A 22,046-nucleotide genomic window follows, 5' to 3' on the forward strand; every position below is an offset into this window, starting at 1 on the left:
CCCTGCCTAATGTACATCCAGAAACACTAGTTTCTGGATCAGGACTGGTCAGCAGAGCTCCCTTCTGTAAGTTCTGCTGATGTGCCCTGTTCCTGAAATGAGCATTTCCACTCATTTCCGCTTGCTTGAAGAACTGCTAGCTCCCTGGTATGCTAGCAGTGAGTCCCACTGGCAGCATAGGATATGTCAGTGAATTCAATGCCCTATGTTATTTAATTCAATGAGAATTCCATGGAAGTTGTTGGGGAATGCAGCATGAATGTGTGTTTCTTTAAATAGTTCAGAAGCATATCGTTAATGATAAATAATTGCTATGGTAATGAAGCACTCATACTTTTGTTCAAAGGTTTGAGGCTCACTTTAGATTTTCTCCAAAATTGAGGAAAAGCGTAGTATTGACATTTATGGAAGACATAAATAAGGCCAGTAGACTAACTTAAAGTCTGAGTTGGAAGCTTAATTTGTATACAATTAGAACAGTAAAATGTAATTGCAATTGCAGTACCAGCCTGTCCAGTGTGGACTGGCCACTTGTAATTGGGGCCTTTCAGGCTACTGTGCTTTTAATTAAACATTTCCTGTGAAGTGGGCTGTAGTCCATGAAAGCTCATGGCAAAATTAATATTAGTCTTTAAGGTGCCACAAGACTCTTTGTTTTTGCTGTAATTGCAGTTACTCTCTGGGAATTGCCCCTTTTATTGTTTGCTATTGACTGTAGCAGTGAGGGGACTGATGAATAGTCAATTTCCCTTTGAATATCCTCTTATTTGCCCTTTAAGGTCAGTCCTGTTGTGGAGAGGAAGGTTTCTGGTTTCTTCTTTGTTTCCTTCTATGGCAAAACATTGCTATAAAAGAAAAAAAAATGAGAGGAAAATGTTGTAATGGACCTTTTCTGAATAGAATTACCTGCATAAACAATAGAAGAACCTTTATATTAAGTGCTGTGTGGAACCAACATTTAAATTTTGCTTCTTGATTTTTCGGAAAAGCAGTGCCTCAGTAGTGTTCAAGGGCTGTAATGTTGAAGCAACCTATACTATTGTGCTGTTGATGTTTTTGTGCATGGTTTATTATTTATTTATTTGATTTATTAGCCACCCATCTGGGTGGTTTGCTACTGTAAAATGAAATGTATAATTTAAAGTAGGTATTTATCCATTTTCCATTATAAAATTAAGTTGTTAAGATCTTTAATTAGATGAGAAGTGGCCATACAGTATCCATTTGCTTCAGTAAAAAGGAAACGTATATACTTATTTCATTCATATGTTATATGCATATAACAGTGCTGTAGTAGAAATCTTGATATTATACAAATTCAAAGGAGCACTGGATGCTCCTCAGAATAAAAATAAGCATCATGTTATATTAATTTTCAGGTGACAAAGTGTCAAGAATGGAGACTGAAAGTGTAAGAAGTAAAGCCATGGAAAAAGAAACTACTGAACAAAGAAAAGAACGAGAAAAAAAAAAAGGTCTAGAGTTAAACAGGTGCTTTCAGATATAGCCAAGCAAGTGGACTTCTGGTTTGGCGATGTCAATCTCCACAAAGACAGATTTCTCCGAGAACAAATAGAAAAATCTAGAGATGGATGTGAGTTCGTACTCTACTAAGCTAGCTGTAAAGCACATTGCTGTTGAAATGCAACTCGTGGGAATCCTTGTTCATACATTTCTAGCTGCGGAGAATCTAAGTAGTCTCAGCTAATCATATTGAGGCTTTGGATATCATTTTGTTAAATGTTTTTATGAACATTTGTAGTTGTATTTCAGAGAGCTGGATTGTAGTAAAAACTCTGGATTTTCTTAATCCTTTAAGGTTCATATTTTTGGTGACTGCTCAGATTTTCATTATCTCTAGCTTTCTGGAACAAGCATTAAAACATCTCACCATAGAAAATACAAGGTCCAACAGAAAAAACAGCAGTAGTAGTGATGGGATTGTCACATTACCACAGCAGAGGACAGTTATCCTTTTAATTGCAGAAGTCTCTGTGATGCATACCACCCTCTAGTTAAGGGAGGTTGGAGCAAGATAGGATTATGCCAGTTTCAGCCAGGTAGTTCCACAGCTGTCACTGCCTGGTTCATCATGTGACTCTGGCAGGGCTGGGAGCAGCCTTAAACTCTAAAATTTAAGTTGGTTCCATTAAGCTTGTCCACTCCCAGAAAATTCAGTGGATTCTTGAATGCTCTTGAGGAGTTTCCAGTTGACATGGCTGGTGCTCTTGTTGAAATCTTGGTCTCACTGTGCAGTGTGAGATGAAACTGGCTGTTGACATGTTCATTGTCAAGCATCCTCTCCCACAATGTAGAGCTTGACTAGCTCTCTACTTCACTGGGGAGCTGAGGTCAATGAAGCAGACAATTAAAGCACAAATGGTGCAAGTTTCACAGTGAATATGACACAATACAAGTAAGAGATACAAGTCTGCTTGAAAAGAACTTCACTGGCTGCCTATTCACTTCTGGGCCTAATTCAGACTTCTTGTATTTACCTTTAAAGCTGTAAATAGTTTGCAGCCTGGATGAGTACCTCTTCCCATACCAGCCTACCCATGCGTTAAAATCTTCTGAGGACCTCCTTCAGGTACCTCTATCAGAAGTACGGTATGTGTCAACAAAGGAAAGGGCTTTCTTAGCGGTGGTGCCCAACTATGGAATGTCTTCCCTGGTGCCCACATTACACGCTTTCCAGCTTCAGGCTAAATTTTTTTTTTTTTACCTAGGAATGTTAACTTGTATATGTTTTTAAGAATTACACATTTTAGCAGTTTTATTATTTTTATGTTGTGGTTTAATAGACTGCACCGTACTGGAATTCTAACTAAAATGAAGTATAAAATGTTTTAAATAAGACTCTGTACTCAGTAAGCAGTTGAGAGAAAGGTACTCTCATAGGGAACTTTTAGAGAAATCTCCAAAAAGGAGGCACAATCATTGGTGGGAAAGCAAAGGATAATGATACAGAGCAGTCTCTCAAAAAGGAAAACCTAAATCCTATTTATAGTTTTTCTCTTGTTTCTCTTCTACACTAATGGTCATTGAAGGGGCAAAACAGCAATATGACAGGGCCCAGAGGTTTATACCAGATCAGCTAACTCCTCTCCAAATGTCTCTCCTCCAGATACCCTTATTTATTTAATTACAGTTCTATACTGCCAAATAGCTGAAGCTCTCTGGGCAGTTCTGAGAGTCAATTGCCAAAGAGCTAGCTGCTTGTGCAGGTTGTTCTGCCTCCCCTTGGAGAGGGAGCCTCCCTCCTAACTGACAGGTCCAAAGGCCAGTCTCACAAGCCTTCTCAGTGGGGCTGTTCGTACGTAATGCATCGGTTCAAAAACTGAGGGTTGTTGGGGACGCACAGTCCGCCTCGTCTGCTTTACAGCACAACCCATGATCAGGTCCTTTGTAGGTTGTGCAGCATGATGTGTGAATCTGGATCTCTGCATTTTTTAGAGGTTAAACAGCCTAGCAGTTAACTCATGGGTTATTGTTGGGTTAACTGCTGGGTTGTTGAGCCCCTAAATAACCCAGAGTTCTGGGTTCACATGTCATGTTGCACAACCTACAAAGGTTGTGTGCTAAAGTGGAAGAGGCAGGCGTGCTGCAAGCAGTGCACCTGTGTGTCCCAACAACCCTTTGGTTTTTAAACTGATGGGTTATCATTATGTGCAAACTAGGTCAGTCACTTTCTTACCATTTCCTACCTTAATTTCGACACTTTTGTCTTTAGATGTTGACATATCGCTTCTGGTTTCTTTTAACAAAATGAAAAAATTAACCACTGACAGAAAATTGATAGCACGAGCAGTTAAAAGTTCATCTGTTGTAGAGGTGAGTATAAAATCTCTTTGTTTTATTTTGTCTTTTTCTGTAAGGCTGAATGAGATGAAATGTTGTAGAAGAGACTTCCCTAATTAGTTTGTATCTTATAGTTGGATTTAGAAGGAACTAAGATAAGAAGACGACAACCACTGGGTGAGCAGCCTAAAGATGTGGATAGTCGTACGGTATATGTGGTAAGATGTCTCTAATTTTGAACTCCTCCTTGTTCTCTAAAATTGAACTGTCCTTTATTTATTTAAAATATTTTTTTCACTCTTAAATCTTCAGGAAGGAGGATTAATGAAATATTGCTAGTTCATGTGTTTTTATACAATTAGGGTTTGGGGTATTGTGAGAATATTTTGGAGTTTTGACTGTCAAGCACCTAAATAATGGTGAAAGCATTGGGTACTTTGATATCCTAGGGGTAGGAAGAGCCGTATGGTTGTATGCTGTGGTAAACTGATCTCCTTCTACCGTCCGTTGGAGGATCAATTCCACCAGTGCTAACCAACTTGTGGAAGTTTAACTAATTTAGGGAGCAGTCCTATGTCCCTAGACAGCGTCTGAGAGGACATAGGATTGCTCGGTTTCATGGTTCTGAGCTCGTAGACAGGGCTCCAAGCTGGGAGCCAGGAAACCATGATACCTGCCCCTTCCCCCTTGTACCCAGTGCAGAGAGAACCACTCTGGCTACCTCTCCATGTTCACAAAATGGAGCATGGAGATGGGGAAAAGGAGGTGATCCTGGGGGCAGGGAGGAGACTGGGGACATGGGTCTACGAGATATCCCTCCGTCCCCAGCCTCCTTTCCTCCCCAAAGCCTCAACTAGACGAGTGACATCACCCGTTTATCTAAAATGCAGAGCAGGAGGCACAAGGCACTTCCTGCTCTACGTTGAATACGCATAAGTCTCCGGGTTTGTTTCACCACATTTCCACAATATTGTGAAGGTTTTGGCTACCAATCGCACTGAGCTCCACCAAATGTGAAGCGTTTAAACTTTTAAAAAGCCATGATCACTATGTATCCCTGTTTAGTGAGTATACCTGCTTACCTTATCCCTTATCTTCTGTTTCCACCAACCAATTTTTGTTCACTCCCTTATTCCCCCATAAATAATAGCTGGATTAGGCTATAGGCATGAAACACACAGACCAGGACATTTTAAAAGTTTAATCCAATATATTCCTATGTATTTAAAGCTTGTTTACAACATTTATTTGTTTTATTTGTATCCTACCTCTCTATGAAATAATGGCATGTAAGGCAGCTTACAAAACAATTAAAATTGATTAGAACAATAAAACAATACAATAAAAACATAACAATGAGAGCCAGTGTGATGTAGTGGTGAGAGTGTTGGACTGGGAGTCAGGAGATCTGGGTTCTAGTCCCCACTTGGCCATGGAAGCTCACTGGGTGACTTTGGGCCAGTCACAGACTCTCAGCCCAGCCTTCCTCACAGGGTTTTTGTTGTGAGGATAAAATGGAGAGGAGGAGGAGGATCATGTAAGCCACCTTGGGTTCCTTGCAAGAGGAAAAAAGGCAGGATAAAAATGCAATCAATAATAATGACTCTGTGCGTGTGTATGTATGTAGCACTCAACACAACAGACTCACAGCGTTCTTAAATAAAGTAGTCTTTGCTTGCTGGCAGAAGGATAACAGGGGAGCAAACCTAGCCTCCTTTGAGAGCGAGTTCCACAGCCTGCAAGATAGATACTTACTTAGCAAATTGGATATTAAAATTAGGTTTTTATTCAGTGTTTGGTTAAATGTTGCTGTATCTTGTAAGTATGTATCCCCCTAATAGTACAAGAGCTCATGTCAAAAAATTTATGTCATAAGTACAAAAAGTTTGACCATCTAAAAACTGTGGCTTCTCCAAAACTGCTAGTCTTATGCACAACTGCTGGGGCATTTAGGGGGTGGCAGCCCCCCCAAATCCCTTTTCAAGGCCAATAATTATGTCATAAGGTACATGGATGAAACAAGAAGCATCTGTTGGGGCGTAGTGTATGTAATTCCAAACTGTTCAATCTGATTGAATTTGTTCGGGTGTACCCCCTTTCTGACCCCTCCAAAAGCAGACTGTTAATTACATCATAAGGTACATGGCTGAAATGGGTATCATTTGATAGAGATCACCTTTCTGAATCTTAAAATAACCTATCTGACTGCTTTATGTGGGGCCAACCCCAAATCAGACCATTTCATATGATCAGAGTCATAACAATTTTCACTGTATTGAGTTAAGTAAGGAATTGATATTGTAGTTCCAGAAATGTATTGGAATTTCTGTTTTTTGGGCTTACTGTGGAAAGGAGCCTGCATAATCACAAGCAGTCTCCAGACAGGGAGCCATGGAAATCCCTAGAAAGCAAGATTACTGGGGGAGGAGGTGGGGTGTGTGTGTGTGATGTCATTAACAGGTGCAAGCTGGAGACACACAACATCGTTTTACCAAGATGTTGTGTATTTGTAACAAATGGACATGTGAAGCCATTTTTAAAAGTTCCAATTGATGTTGCAGTGAAAAGTATCACTGGCAACAGGAAGATCCTTAATATTAATGTTCTGGGCATGGTCAGATGTTGAAAGAATAAGGACTGAATTAACATCTGCATCACTTGATGAGAAGGAATAAAACTATCACCACAGTTAATAACAGGAGTTGCCTGGGATATGATGCACATGTCAACACTATTGATGGAAAGGAGTCTCTCCATGACACAGATGGCATCTGTTTTCAAAATGTTGTATGGGAACCCTGAGAAGTAGAAACTGTTGATACTCTACCAAAGCCCTCAGTAGCAGAAAGGAAGAGAATACCTCTCACAACTTCTGGTTTGGATCTGGAACCATACAGGGATAGCCTAAAGGTGCTTTCTGGTGGAGGGCTCCTAGCACTACCCAATCAAAAGGCATTGTGCAGCTATTCTGTCTTTCCTCCTTAACTGAATTATTGTGAAAGAAAAAAGATGGAGGAAGTGGTGGGCTGCCTCCCCTGTACTCACTACTTTTACTTTGCATCAGCTTTATCAACAGCCTGGGAATGTCCCATTCATGGGTTGTTTGATGCAGTGTGTGAACCTGGAACTCTGGGTTGTTCAGGAACAAACAACCCCAAGTTTTAACCCAGCAGCAAATCATGGGTTCAAACCCTAGGTTGTTTGTCCCTCAACAACCCAGAGTTCTGGGCTCGCACACCACATCAAACAACTCAAGAATGAGGCATTCTGGGTGTGGGGTGGGTGGGAAAACAGATGCAAAGCAGAAGGGGCATGCGGGTGGTAGCTTGTTCAGCCCTGACCATGGGTTGTTTAACCCTTAGTTATTATGTGTGAACCAGGCCAATATCACAGGAAACATTATAAATTAATACAGTGTTCTGACAAACATCTCTCAAGCGTTACTTGCTCTCTACCCATGTCATCCACATATCAAATACAGAAATGAGGCTTTCAGATCTAATTTGTTAGCAAATACTACCACCTAGCATTTCTTGTGTTAGAACATATTTATAATACTTTCTAAGGAATAGGATGGTGGCCTTGAAATACCTTTTTTCTCAAATCTTTAGAGCAGTCAGGGGTCCCTAAGATAATTATTTGGTATAAAATGAATGGGGAAAGGGGAAGTATCTATCTGTTAAAATTGTGATGTATAAACAATAGGGATGTCCTGTCTTGGTTTACCCAAGATGATTAGACCTTAAAATATGTAGTGAGTGTAATGGCTCTTGAATATTTATACAACAATGTTAATGTATATATCCATTCTTCCTTTTGTGGGCTTTTGTTTTGTTTTAGGAATTGCTTCCTAAAAATGTCAATCACAGTTGGATTGAACGGGTATTTGGAAAATGTGGCAATGTAGTTTATACCAGCATCCCTCGCTATAAGACTACCAGAGACCCGAAGGGATTTGCATTTGTTGAATTCGAAACAAAAGAACAAGCAGAAAAGGCAATAGAGGTCAGTTATAGACAACTTAAAATACTATTTTTGTGGTGTTCAGCTTCATGTCTGAGAGCCAGTGTGGTGTAGTGGCAAGAGTGTTGGACTAGGAGCTGGGAGATCTGGGTTCTAGTCCCCACTCGGCCATGGAAGCTCACTGGGTGACTTTAGGCCAGTCACAGACTCTCAGCCCAACCCACCTCATAGGGTTGTTGTTGTGAGGATAAAATGGAGAAGAGGAGGATAATGTAAGCCGCCTTGGGTTCCTTGCAAGAGGAAAAAAGGCGGGGTATAAATGCAATAAATGAATGAATGAATGAATGTCTATACACAGTTTTGACTTCTCTACCAATACTGTTTCTCAAACAATTTGTAGTTCGGTATGAGTCCTGCTCTGGTTTCAGTTATGTAAATACACCAAGGCTTTGTCCATGCAATGAATTTGGAAAGACAAAATTTGTTATCTGGGAAAGTTTTCAGCTTTAAATTTTAAAAACAGCATGTTTCTAGCTCTTATCGTAGACTGAAAATTTCCTGGCAATGTCTATTAAATTTAGAGTTCATGGGAAATCAGTCAGGGAATATATTTAGGCTGCAATCTTATGCATGCTTACCTAGAAGTAAAACCCATTAATTCAATGTATGTGAGTAGACACACATAGCATTGTGCTATTAATTGCATTACATAGCTCCAGCTTCCTTACCACTCATAATTTTATCCTGTCCCCTCTCCATTTACTATTGTCCTTGTATGCAACAGTCCTTACCAAAAGAAACTTGCTCTCCAGTCCTATGCACATTTACATTCAAAGTAAGCCCCACTAAATTTAGGAGGCTTACTCCCGATTTTGTATGGGTGGGCTTGTAGCCTAAATCTTTTGGAATCAATTCAGTTAAGGAAGTCTTCAAAGTAAATGTATGTTTACTTCGTTTTCATGATTTATTCTAACTGAAAAATCTGAGTTGGTTCCAGATTTTCCTGAGCAGAGTTCTGCTAACAGGATGCTCCTGATGGTGGAAGGAACGCAGGAGGTGATTTTTGCCAGTTCCCCTTTCTCTCTACAGTTCCCCATCTCCCCCGCCCCCAAATCTCCAGATCTGCTCCATAGCGTTAGGAGCCCTTCAGAACAGTCTAGAGATGACACTTCAGGGGGAAGGGAGAATCAATAAAAAGTGTTCCCTCTCCCCATCCCTCCAGTGGGAACTTCCATACCACAATGGAAGTAGCCCTTCAGTTTATAGAATGGCAATTCTAGATCCAACCCTTTGGGGTTTTAGGTACAGAAATATAATGAGAGGAGCAACGCAAACTACACTCATGTGTCTTAGTTTTATTCCTTATGTCAGTACCTATAGCACATCAGTGCCAGAGAGTTGGTATTTAAATATAGCACAACTTAAATCCTTTACAATATTAAGAGGCTTCCCTATATCCCTATATAACAAATGCAACAAGTTCTAGATAATGAGGATATATAGGGAAACATTCAGTGGGTCCTGGAATCCAGTGGAATTTTATTTTCTTAATAACTTGTAGTGGTTATATTAAATCTGACTTTTGCATTTCAGTTCTTGAATAATCCACCAGAAGATGCACCAAGAAAACCTGGTATATTCCCCAAAACAGTAAAAAACAAGGCTGTTCCTACACTGCCTACAAGTGATTCCAGCGTAGTTGGTGAGTACAAAGCTGATAGCTTTACTTTGTCCATGGATTGTTTGGAGGATAATTTTTTCTGTTATCAAAGTAATTGATTTCTATATACTGCTAGAAGGTGGACATTTGTTCTTGATCAGGCGTAGGTAATGTTCTGCCAACTGTTGCCAAGGTGCTTCTGGGCACTTTTCTTGGTGCCCGCCTAGATGCATTCCCCCCATACTTTTTAAAATTAACACATTTTTCTTGCCAGCAGCTGGGATTGCTGTGAAATACATTTCCGCTGGTGATTAAAATTGTGGGTTCAAAGGACTTGTTTAGTGTTTTGGGGCTCAGATGCCACCTTCACCTTGTACTCAGTCTTTTGGGCAGGTTACTTTGCCATGCCTCCCATAGCAGCCATTTTGTGATGGTGCCCAAGACTTTTTCTCAAATGGCCAAATGTGACCATGGACCAAAAAGGTCGCCTACCTCTGTTCTTCATCCATGTATATATAGGAACTTTCAGCAATCTGAAATTTTATAGGCATAATATTCATTTGAATTTATGATAACAAATATGCTAATCTTAGCAGCTAGCTATTAAAATAACCAAAGTATGTTTATAGAAAACAGACCAGCATCTTAGAGGAATTTGAGTTAGAAAAGAGAGCTATTCATACAATCTCTCCTCTCATTCACTGAACATGGGGGCTGACAATCATGGCCACTAATCAAAGACCACCTAACACTGATGTGCCTGCTACTGTCCTCGCACCCCCATGCCCTTGTATATTCAATATTAGTAGAAGAGGAGGATCCCTACACATTTATGGATGTATGTGCTTAGGGCTCCTCAACCCAAGCAGGAACCCTGATTGGCCAGGTGTTACATTCACACGGAGGAGACTTATACCCATACGTTAACAGTAAACATGCAGCTGCTAGGGGGTTGTCCAATGGACATGTCAGTGTTAGTGGGGGTGGCTACTGAATGTGATCAACTTCACCATCATATCTCATTGAATGCATCTGGGCATTCATATGAGCAGCCCTCATATCTATCTGCTTTCCTATATACTTGCCCTTTTTTGATCCATTCTGTAGTCAGATGGTGGTTTGCAGTGCAGTTGACAAGTTATTAATATAAATTAATATTATTATTAAATGCATTAATATTACATTTCAGCTTAGTCCAATTGAAGCCAGTGATATTAAACAAATTTATATACAAGCAGGCTGAACTGAATGATTTGTTGCTCAGCCATAGAAATATTATGAGTAACTAGGATTATAGTGACACATTCCAAGAGTAGCCATCTTATCACCAATGTTATGGCATAAGCTTCCATGGGCCAGAGCTGGCTTTGTCAGATGTACGTACTGGGTGCTTCGTTCTTTAAGGCGCCACAAGACTCTTTGCTAGGTTATAGTATCAGTCCTTCGTGAGAGCAGTTCACTTTCTTTCTTTGTCTTCTCTTGCTAAAACAAGAAATGTTCCAGGAAAACTAAAGCCAGCATGTGAGGTATCTCAACTGATTTTCCTAAGTTGGGCATATGCTGTCTCTGGGCTTAGGACAGATGAGTACAGCCAATGTGGTGTAGTGAAAAGAATGTTGGATTTTGACTGTGGAGACCTGGGTTCAAATCCCCATTTAGTCATGAAGCTCATTGGGTGACCTTGGGCCAGTCACATACTCTGTCTTAAACTGCCTCTGACAAGGGTGTTAGGAGAAAATGATGTGGGAGGGAAGGAGGCAAATAGCCATATACACAATCCTGAGCTCCTTGGAAGCAAAATGGGATAAACATGAAATAAATATTGAGATAAATATTATTCAATTCATATAGAAGAAAAGAAGAAGAAAAAGAAGAAAAAATCCAAAACAAAGAAGGAAAACATTCAACACTCAACTGTGGAAACAAAAGAATTAAACATGGACATTACTATGGAACACACAAGCAAGTCAAAGAGGCATAGGACAATGTCAGAGAACTCCGAAACAGAATTATCAGAAGTCCAACAGCAATCTTCAAAGAAAGAGAAAAAGAAGCTCGATAGAATGGAAAGCTCAGGTTTAGGAGAAAGTAGACCAGGAAAGAGGAAGCGAAGCCGCTCTGGGGATGGAGAGCTGTCAAGTGTAAAGGTGAAGAAAACTTGTCAGAAAGATAATGTTCATTCTACAAAAGAGGAATCCACAGAAGGGCCAGAGGATTCCAAAGGTAAGAGTCAGATCACTCCTTTTTTTTAGTTTACTGACTTTCTGAAGCAGATTTTGGACAGTACTACTCCAATGTGTAGAACTGGTTTTTAAATAGCGGGAGAGAATGGGAGTTTGATGGTGTAAAGTAACTCTCCTCTCAAAGCCTGAGAGGAGAGTGGATTCAGACACCAGGAAGTAGAACATAAAAATTATATTTGGATCAGTAGCAGACAAACAGAAAGTTTCTTCTTCAAGTTGTCAGATAAAATGCAAATAAGGGATGTGTGAGGTTGGGCATTGCTTATGCTGGTAATGCATCATGTGTTATTTATACTATAACTGCCATTTGCTTAGAATTCATACTTGGGATACTGAATAGGAAAATTATTGAGAGGAATACCCTTGTTTCTGTCATTAGCAGACCAATATGTGCAAAACTGAGTTAGTATATGTGTGAATGAGGAGCTATTGGTATTTAAAATCCAAGGCTAGCATAATCCATAACAAAGCACTTGGCAGCATAATCCACGAATAACAGCAAACATAGAACTACAGAAACCCAACGGTATTTCTCCCCATCTCAAATGGGGAACGTTATGTCTATGTAGAACGTTGCCTACAGATAAACAGATATACAAATCTGTGTTTGCTGCTAGATGTTATTGTTGTTCAGTCATTAAGTCATGTCTGATTCTTCGTGACCCCATGTCAAATGTTGCTGGCAATTGTTTCCGAACTAGAGATTCTAATGTCTTTGGACCCCTTGCTATACAAGAAGTTCTGTTAAAGGTTTTACTGTTGGAGGGAAAAAGAAATTTACTAGGTACCAAATCATGTACATGTACAGTAAGATTTTTTATGGAAGATAGAAAACTACACCTTTTTATTTTTGTTTTTTCTGAATTGTGGAAGTTTACAGTAGATCTGTCAGAGTGATGATTTCTCAAATCTTTGTGGTAGCTTCTATTCCTAGATAAGCCTGATCTTAAAATCTAAAATAAACCGCAAATGTATGCAAATACTTCATCTGTGTTCTTCAGTTTCCAGCATATACTTAAGAATTCTGTAGCCTAATGTTAGATTGAAATAGAATGCTAAACATTAAGTGGTTAGTATGTTGAACTGGACTGGACTGGAGTTAGGACTGGAGACTCGGCTTCAAAGCCTCATGGAGCTCACTAGGTGATCTTGGATCAGTTACTATCTCTGTGCCTAATATACCCCGCATGGTTGTTGTGAGGACAAATGTGTGCTGGGGGAGTAGGGAGAAATCTTATGTTCATTGCCTCAAGCTCCCTGAAGAAAAGGTGATGTAAGAAATTAAAGCATCTATTATCTCTTTAAAATTTATTTTTTTCCACTTAGAAATTTCCACTGAAGAGAGAGAGACTGGGGATAAGAAAGATACATCTCTTTCAAAATCTAAAAGGAAGCACAAGAAGAAACATAAAGAGAGACACAAGATGGGAGAAGAGGTCATTCCATTAAGAGTTCTTTCAAAGTATGTTAAAACATACAGGGATTCTAGTGGTACAAGCTACAAAAAGCAACAAGCACCATTACTTGCGGCAAAGTAATGTCATGTTTGGTTCCTCTTGACCAGGAAGCTGCTATTTGAGATCACGTTTGTGGTCTATGAGAGAACTAAGTTTTTTAGTGTCCTAGTGTGACTAGCAACCCATAATCAGATACATATGTTTGGTAGCGTGTACATGTTCATCTTCAGCTTCCCTTTTGATTTCAGTGTTGTTTTGTTTTAAAGCCCAAATCAATTTGTCCTATTTTTTCCATTGAAATTTCTCAGGTAGTTCCATTGTAAGTAGATTAAATGAATGCAGAGAAGTTAAAGGGCGCAGTCCTATGCATGTTTAGAAGAAAAAAAGTTCTACAAATCCTACATTTCCCCAGCCAGCTATACTGGCACACGCATAGGATTACACCCTAAAAGCATAATATTTTTAAAAGAAGATCTTTAAGGGCACAATCTTCGCATGCTTGAAAGAGGAGCATGGAGTGACGAAAATAGGGTGTTCCTGGGGGCGTGCCAGGGCGGGAAAGTCAGAAATCCGGTACGACACATTGTCCTGCCACCGCTTCCCACCCTCCAACTTCCCATGGCTAGACAGCTGAAATAGGCTGTCTAGCTGCAAATGCAGGGTGGCTGAAGTGCAGATGGGCTTCTCCTGCCCCGAATGTACCAAAAATTCATTCCATCAACACTAGAAGGGTAGTTTTTTTTTTATTTATATAGCATAGCACCATCAATGTACATAGCTCTTACAGATTAACATAGGCAGGGGAACACTGGGTCCCTCCACTAACCTAAATTTTTACAGTGGTTAAAAGAAAAGGGGCAAGGCTAATAAGGAAGGAATGTGGGAGCAAAGCGTTGGAACCTAAAAAAAAATGTTTTAGGATGCCAATGCACTTAGCTTTGGCTGGAACGTGACTCTAGTTTTATCATTAGTTAAATGGTTTATTTTTAGGGCAGTTTTATGAAGCAGTATTAAACCAATGCATATACCTATTGGAACTATATATCACTTCTATAAACAGCATTTTCAAAAATCAGGAAAATATTGGAAGAGAATTAAGTCTCCTAACAAAAGGAAACATTGCTCTTTATTGTCACATTTTGGGGGTACTTATATGCATACACCACATAGAAGCAGTGACCATGTCAAAATTAACTACCATATGCATTAGTACATATATTATAGCATATTGATTAAAATGAATATTGCAAGTGTCCAAATCATTTTATTGAACGGCTTGTAGTCCATCACCATTGCTAAAGTGCAATTCCGGATTTTGTGCAACAGAGTTGCATATTAGCAACAGTAAAGGATTGCAGCAAAATGTACATCACAGGCAAGATCTGCTTTTCATTGTGCATGGAAAGATTGGTGTTAATTTATGAGTGTAAAATAATAAAAATGAAAATACTTTACTGGGTTTGGCCAGGTAATCCCAGTGCCTCATCTTCATTAGGAAAGAAAACATTTTCAGTGCAATCTTCTGCATGTCTACTGGGAAGTAAGTACCATAGAGTTCAGTAGGACTTACACCCAGGTAAGTGTGCATAGGATTGCAGCCTTAATGTATTCTCTCGCTTATAAATGGATTCTGCATGACTACAACATAGAATTTCAAAATAACAAGAACATCCATATTAAAGATCCTTTCAGACTGATGAATAGTTAAATTCTATTTGAAAAAGTTCTATTTGAAGAAGTTCTGCATCCAATAAATGTAGTTACACCTTTCTAGATCTTCTGCTACTAAAGAATTCATTCTTTGAATGTAGAGTATTTAAGATGTAGAATGCACCATCACTAAAATATGAAAGCACTTTTTTTTAAAGGAACAAAACAAGTACTTCCACATTAAAGTGGTGGATAGTCCTTTATCATGGGGTGAGAACCTCTTTTCCTGTAAAAGACAAAGTCAGATATGTGTCATTACTTTTTAAAAAATGCATACAGCTTTTAAAATGAAAAAATTTATACAGATACTTTCCTGGCATAGTATATTATTAATCATAAAAACTATATATTAAAAAAATCCAAACCAAACAATTCACAATTACATTAAGCTCTATAAAATAGTGTTTTGGGACATTGACCTCCTTGGAGGAAAGGTGAAATATAAATGCAATAAATAAATGTACATTGCAGTTTATTGGCTGTTTTAAGGCTGCAACCCTAAACATACTTATGTGGAAAGTAGTCCCACTGAGATAAATTAAATTTGCTTCCAAGTAAGTATGCATGGGTTTGGTGGGTTGTAGTATTTAATAAAAATGAAATGTTGAGCTGTGTCCAGAAAAATAGTGTTACCACCACGGAGGCATGAAAATACTTACTTTCACTATGCAAGACTCTATATACCGCCCTAGGTTCCCTGCAAGAGGAAAAAAAGCAGGATGTAAATGCTAATAATAATAATAGTTGCAATTATTTTAATACCTACTTTTCTAAAACCTACTTTTCTGTTTACAATGGCTGTAATTAATGAACAAAAACAAGCTTTACTAGAGAAGCAGAGAATATCAGAACTTATCTCCTTGAAGCAGGATATTCTAGAAAGAACTTGCCTTACTTGCCCAAATTTCAGAGTTTGTGCACACCTTGCTGGAGTGCTGATTATAATATAACAAATGTTGCAGTCAAGTACACAGAATTTTGGCAGCAGTTATTTCATGATGTTGAAATGAGCAATACAGGAACACTCAAATGTTCAAGCAAAAATTGTGTGGTAATTAAGACTGAGTTCAGGATTCACCTCTGCCAAAACATGGAAGCACTTACTTTTTTTTGTGTACACAGAAAGCACCTCCATGTTAAAGTAGAAGGGGTCCATGTAAAGCAGCACCACTCTGTATCTGATTCCCGCATCCACCGATGCTGTCCAGTGCACCAAATCTAGTAAATAAAATATATTTTAATAAAAACATATTTTAGAGAAATGCTTACCTTGCTCATTCCTCATGGTGTTGCTTCTTTTCAGCTTCCTTTAACAAGGTGCTGCCTTGGGCATCTATTTATACCATACCTTACCAAAGAGTGACGTAGTGCCTTTTTATCTCAGAGTCACTATGTAAATCCTTTGTTATTTAATGTCTTTATTCTGAGAATGTATGTTCCTGGGTGGTACTAAGCCTTTGGTTTTTAAGTGCACAGTTGTCAGCATCAGCAGATAAAACTATTACCCAAAGTTATCCTTTAAAAAAGAAGCTCTGTCTGCCTATTTGATAGCACAGATTAGACTTAACAATGAATCATTCTCTCAATAGCACTATCTTCATTGTGCTTCTATTAGCAAAGCTCTAGCTATTTGTAGAAGCATCTCCATGTCAAATGAATGTAATATAATTTGCTGTGTTTTTCGCTTCTCTAAAAACAGAAAAAAAAATCTCTGAGCCTTAAGAAATGTTCCTATCTGGATAGATTTTGGGAAGTTTAATAAGTTTTCAGGCATTTTTTTTTACCAGATGTGTATATTGAAAAATACAATTAATCTCTGTGATACAGTGATGTAAGTTAATGTACAGAGCAAGAGCGCATATTTAGGATTTCTTAACAATTAATGCATAACTAATATCTCTGTACTGATCCTGAATATGTGCTATTGTTTAAAAACTTAAGATCAGACCAACATCCATCTAGTCCAGCATTCCTTTCAAAACTCCTGGTAACCAATATAAATTGGCCAGTGGATCACTGGCTATCTTATACCCACATCTATTATTATTATTATTATTATTATTATTATTGCATTTATATCCCGCTTTTATTCCTCTTGCAAGGAACCCAAGGCGGATTACATTATCCTCCTCCTCTCCATTTTATCCTCACAACAACAACCCTGTGAGGTAGGTTGGGCTGAGAGTCTGTGACTGGCCCAAAGTCACCCAGTGAGCTTCCATGGCCGAGTGGGGACTTAGAACCCGGATCTCCCGGCTCCCAGTCCAACACTCTAGCCACTGCACCACACTGGCTTTCACATTTTTTTATTTCAAACATTTTCTAGAATCCAATAATATTTAACTAACTTAACCAATTACATATGATTATTGAATAATTCATTCATATCTTATTTGAACTATGGAATAGGTGATATGGAATAGGTGGTTAATGTTTGTAATCCCAGCTTCTCAGGTATATGAGCTTTCAATAAATCTAGAACTCTTCAGACTGATTAAAAATGTTTATGTTTGTATACCATAAGAAGTGGATCTAATTAAATATATCCCTTAAATCTATTTTCAATTTCATTTTCTCTGAAACCAGCATGGTAATAGCTGTCCCATATCAGAAAAAAAGCAACATGAACCTTGGACCCATACATAGAAAAGATGATCAGTGTCTTCTACCTTTTAAAATCTTTTTGCAGATTGATTTGTTTCTGATCATATCAATTAGATTTCTTTTTAGAGTGTTGATACTGTATACATATTAACACGTATAAATCCTGACCTCTAGAAATGACTGGATGCAACTGAAGCAAGAGTACTTGACCCTACAGAAAGCCAGCATGTCATCTTTGAAAAAAGCAATGGCCCAGACAAAAACAAAAACTGTTGGGGAAATGGAAACAGATGCCTGTATACCAAACCAGCCTGCAACAAGAAATGGCAAATGTAATGAGTATTGTGTGCTTCTTCATAACTTGTATTTGTTTTTAAGTGGAAGAACTTAGATGCTGATGGTGGTTTAAGGGATCTGAATAAAGTGTGAAAATTAAGAATTTACTAATGTTTTCCTGAGAATAGAAAAAAGATGAAGAGGTAACATAGTTTCAGATTTTGAAAATATCAAATATTGAAAATACTCTGTACTTCACACAATGCAAAATTGATTTACTGTAACAAAAGCCACAGATTTAGGGTGCAATCCTATGTATGTTTAGACTGAAAAATGTTCTACAATATGTAGGCCATTTTTCTCTCTAAACATGCATAGAATTACACCTTTCCATACATAGGGGAACATCTAAAATGTTATAGAAACTGAATAATAAACAAGTACTCAGCATCTAAGATCAACCATAGGCTATCTTTAGAAGCAAGAGATTTAATGTTCGTATTACATATAAATGCACATGGATCTGTTGATATAATGAGAGTATTTGCTTGTAATGTTAAACCATGGTTTAGTGCTACATTCATGAGCAGAAATCCCACTCATTCCCCACTCCCTTCTCCTGAGGGTCCATGAGGAGGAATAGTCCAGCACTCAGTTTCATTTTGCTGTTATGTGCAAACCAGGAATCATAGTGTAAAAAACCCTCTAGCAGCCTTCCCCAACCAACTCTTAGTCAGTTGCTAAACATGCCAACTACAAACCCTGGCTTGTTTATCTGGCTTGTTTAGATTTTGACAAGCCGGGAATTGGGTAATATGAAACTGAATGCTGAATTCTTCCTCCTGGCTGCGGGAGGGGGAAGCACATGAGCCAGGCCCTTCACGTGGGCTCTTTTCTGTTCATTCACATAGTGCTAAACTATGACTGGGTTCACACGATCACAACAGGAAAAGAAGCCATCATGGCTTCTCACTCCTTGACTGACAGTTGCATAATCCTCTGCGCTACAGCATGGGTTGGCATGTCATCTGAACCCAGTGCATGACGGAGGTGGCTTCATACCACCCTGCAACCTTCCACATGCAGTAGAGGTTGTAGGGTGGGCTCAAAGCCACTGCCTGCGCACTGGGTTCAGATGACACATCAACCCACCCTGCATCGTGAAAGTTTTTGCAAATGGCTGTTGCCTGCATGGCAGGAGCGGGGAGAGAAACCAGAATGGCTTCTTTTCCCGTCACGGTCATTCAAACGGGCTCTGTGGTTTAACATCGCATGCAAGTATTGTCAGAGTTAGTTCATGTCTTGTAACGATGGGCTGTGCTTCAACAAAGTTGTTCTCATAATATTTCTGATTAACTATAGAAGAAAATTTAAGTAGTATTCACTATTGTCTCCAATTCTCTACAGCTACGTGGGCAGAAGGTAAATTGGCATCTGAGTGATTTGCAGTACATCTGTCTTCCAGTTATCAAACAATAAGTTAAAAAGACTCCTCCACTCCAAATTAGGCTGTTGAAATGACAAATGTTTGTGCGGGGGGAGGGAACGGGACCAGGAACAGGTTAGTGCGCACTGAGCATGTGCTCGGGGGTATCCTGTTCCTTAATTCGAAGTCTGTGCCTGATTCCTAAATGACTATTTTTCATTTCAGTGAAATTGGTGGATCTTGGGGTTCTAGCAAAAAACAAAGTAGATCCTGTAAGTCCGAAGTCTGCCCACCCTTCCTCTGAAGTGTTTGAGAACTGAGTAACATTGTTTTACGTTCAGATGTAATAACCCATTTCTGTACTGATTTCATTAAGAGTTTCTTCATTTTATTAACTGACCAGTGATTTAGAAGAATCAAATCTGTCTAAATCAATTTAGTATTCAGGAGGATGTCTTGAAAGTTTTGTGTATGCACCATTCACTGGAGTTAAAGATACTGCTGGTGTATTACTAGTGCTTATAACTCAAACCTGTTGGTTCTCTGTTTCTAACTTTACTATTATTATGCCCAGTGTAAGAAATGTAGGATGTTTTACTTGTGTAATTTTGAATGTGTGCAATGGTAAATTATTAACATGGTGAACTTTCATTAATGGTTTCTTCCTTTTCAAATTAACAGCAGCCAGTCAGGGTTCAGCCCCCACTGAGAAGGTTCACACAATGGGGCCCCAGTTTGAGGGCGGAGTAATTGTGAAGATCGTTAGTGCTGAGCCTTTGCTAGGCAGGAAGCACATCAAGGTAATACCTCTGTAACCTCAGGGTTACCTTTCCTTGAAAATTATTTGACTTGTTGAATGCATCTTCTATATGCAATTCAGATTGCCAACTAGGTGTGCACATACCTTGAATATCTGTTAATGGATGGTTTCATTGAAGAATCTTCTGAAGAATGTAGTTCAAAGCAAAAAAAATTCAAACGTGCATACTGGAAAGAGCTCATCTGTACAAGTCACTGTTTTGTATTGGCATATATTTCCCCTCCCACTTCCAGAGGTGAATAGTTTTTCCCTTCTCCAGTAACTATCATCCAATGAAATGCCTAAACTCTGTTATTGTTAAAGACATAAAATAACTGTTTATTAGATACGTTTTTATTTATAAAGTACAATATGGTGAATGATAAATATTTACAATAAAATAGGTTAAATATTAGAAATGAAAGTAATCTTCCTGATCTAGAGAGCCAAATGTACACTCATGGTAGCCAAAGTGCTTGTGCGCCATGGTTGTATCATTAATTTTGATGAAGGGAATAGATTCTTGTATGTGGAATTTGCATATGAGCTCTCCTGTCTGGAACCCATTGCTGAAGTCAGGTCCTGTAAGTTACTATGAACTTCCCCTTTATCTAATTTTATACTTTTAATGGCATACTTCAAACCTTGAAACATATACCGCTTGTATAGCCTCTTTCAAAATTGTATCTGCCTGTTTTTGTGTGACATCTTTTGTCAAACTAGCCTATGATGATGGAAGAATTTGAAAATTTGGGGCAACCAGTTCAAGCTGAAAAGGAAGTGTGTGTTTCTAAAATGATTAATGGTTTTAGATATGTAAATATGTCAACAACATAAGATGGTCTAGTAAAAGTTGTGCCTTACCCTTTTGCATCTTGCATTTTTGAGGACTAATCTGATTGGACCAGAGTATCATAAGTACTATGTAGAGTTCATAGTAGTTCTACTTCTGCCTCTTTTAATCTGACTTTGTCCACTTAATCATGTAATGAACTTTTCAATCTTGTGTGGTTTTTTTGCTTAAGTCTGGTGTAGAATAGCAACTAAAAGACTGAGTTATGAATCAGGAAGTCCCAAGTTTAAATCTTTCCTCTCCCATAAGCTCTCTAGATGATTTTAGGCAAGCTACTGTCTTTTAGTTTCAGCCTCCTACCTCCAGTCCGCAATACAGGGATAATAATGCTAACGTATATTTACATGGTTGTAAGGATTAAAACATAACGACCTGGTTCAGTGTATACAACAGCTCACCGTGGGTGCCGTCCACTGTTATGAATATGCAAGTCCCAGCCAGGAGTTGCCAGGGCTTGTTGTGTCCTCCAAACCTGGGTAGTGGGAGTTATTTGCAGGTTACAACAACCCCCGTATAACCCACAATTGGTTTAAAGGTCATGTGAGAGTTGTTTAACCCTCAAACAACCCCTGTTGCCTTGTTCAAATAACATGACAAACCATGACAACATAATGGTGGCTGACACGCACCGCAGCTCCTTGTGGGTAAATTAACCCACAATGGGTTGTAGTGCTAACTGGGTGCAGATATGTGAAATGCTTTGAAAAATTAAAAAAAAAATTCCAAAGTCTATCACCATAATAACTTTGTTAAGCCAACTCAAAGGGCACAAAATACTGTGCAAGTTTTCCAGAAATCTTTATCAGGCAGGATGGTAAACAGCAAAAGGTGGGCAGGGAAAGGGGGAAAAAAACAGTTTTTCTGCATTCGGCTACAGGCTTAAGATGGAAAGTTGAAGGAAGCTGCAGACATTCAAATTAGGTTCTATGAGGTATAGAGATTGTTCAAGTTGCACCTGGGACCCTCCCAAGTGTTGCTGGTAAAGAAAAACAAAGAATGGTTGGAAATATAGCTTTGAAAATAAAAAAAAATCCAGCTGTTGCTCAAAAACCATCTCCATCCTTAGGCAAAGCACACAGGTTCCTTGACAGATGAAACACAGAAATAGAGGAAAAACTAGACAGTTTGTAATGTTAACAGACCTGGAGTACTAGGTTTAAAAAAAAGTCAATGGAAGGCAAATTGGGTAGCTCGCTCTAGGAGGAGGAAATTTATCCTCGGAGTTCCCAGCTTCGGGTGGTATAAGATAATCTT

The 22,046-nt window shown here is 38.8% G+C and overlaps 1 protein-coding gene across 1 annotated transcript in view; it reads left to right on the forward strand.

Annotated features, from left to right (window-relative positions):
* Positions 1 to 22,046, forward strand: part of LARP7 (La ribonucleoprotein 7, transcriptional regulator) — a 37,282-nt gene that overhangs the window by 5,004 nt on the left and 10,232 nt on the right. The window contains 10 exon segments of the mRNA XM_084855882.1: positions 1,380 to 1,460; positions 1,463 to 1,594; positions 3,734 to 3,834; positions 3,936 to 4,019; positions 7,642 to 7,806; positions 9,358 to 9,466; positions 11,276 to 11,647; positions 12,994 to 13,129; positions 17,613 to 17,770; positions 19,822 to 19,940. Of these exon segments, the coding sequence (XP_084712008.1) occupies positions 1,397 to 1,460; positions 1,463 to 1,594; positions 3,734 to 3,834; positions 3,936 to 4,019; positions 7,642 to 7,806; positions 9,358 to 9,466; positions 11,276 to 11,647; positions 12,994 to 13,129; positions 17,613 to 17,770; positions 19,822 to 19,940 (1,440 nt within the window). The 5' untranslated portion in view covers positions 1,380 to 1,396.

Source organism: Heloderma suspectum, chromosome 5 (assembly GCF_057233095.1).
Source record: "Heloderma suspectum isolate Gila_16-S chromosome 5, 16-S_ref, whole genome shotgun sequence".
Lineage (NCBI taxonomy): Eukaryota > Metazoa > Chordata > Lepidosauria > Squamata > Helodermatidae > Heloderma > Heloderma suspectum.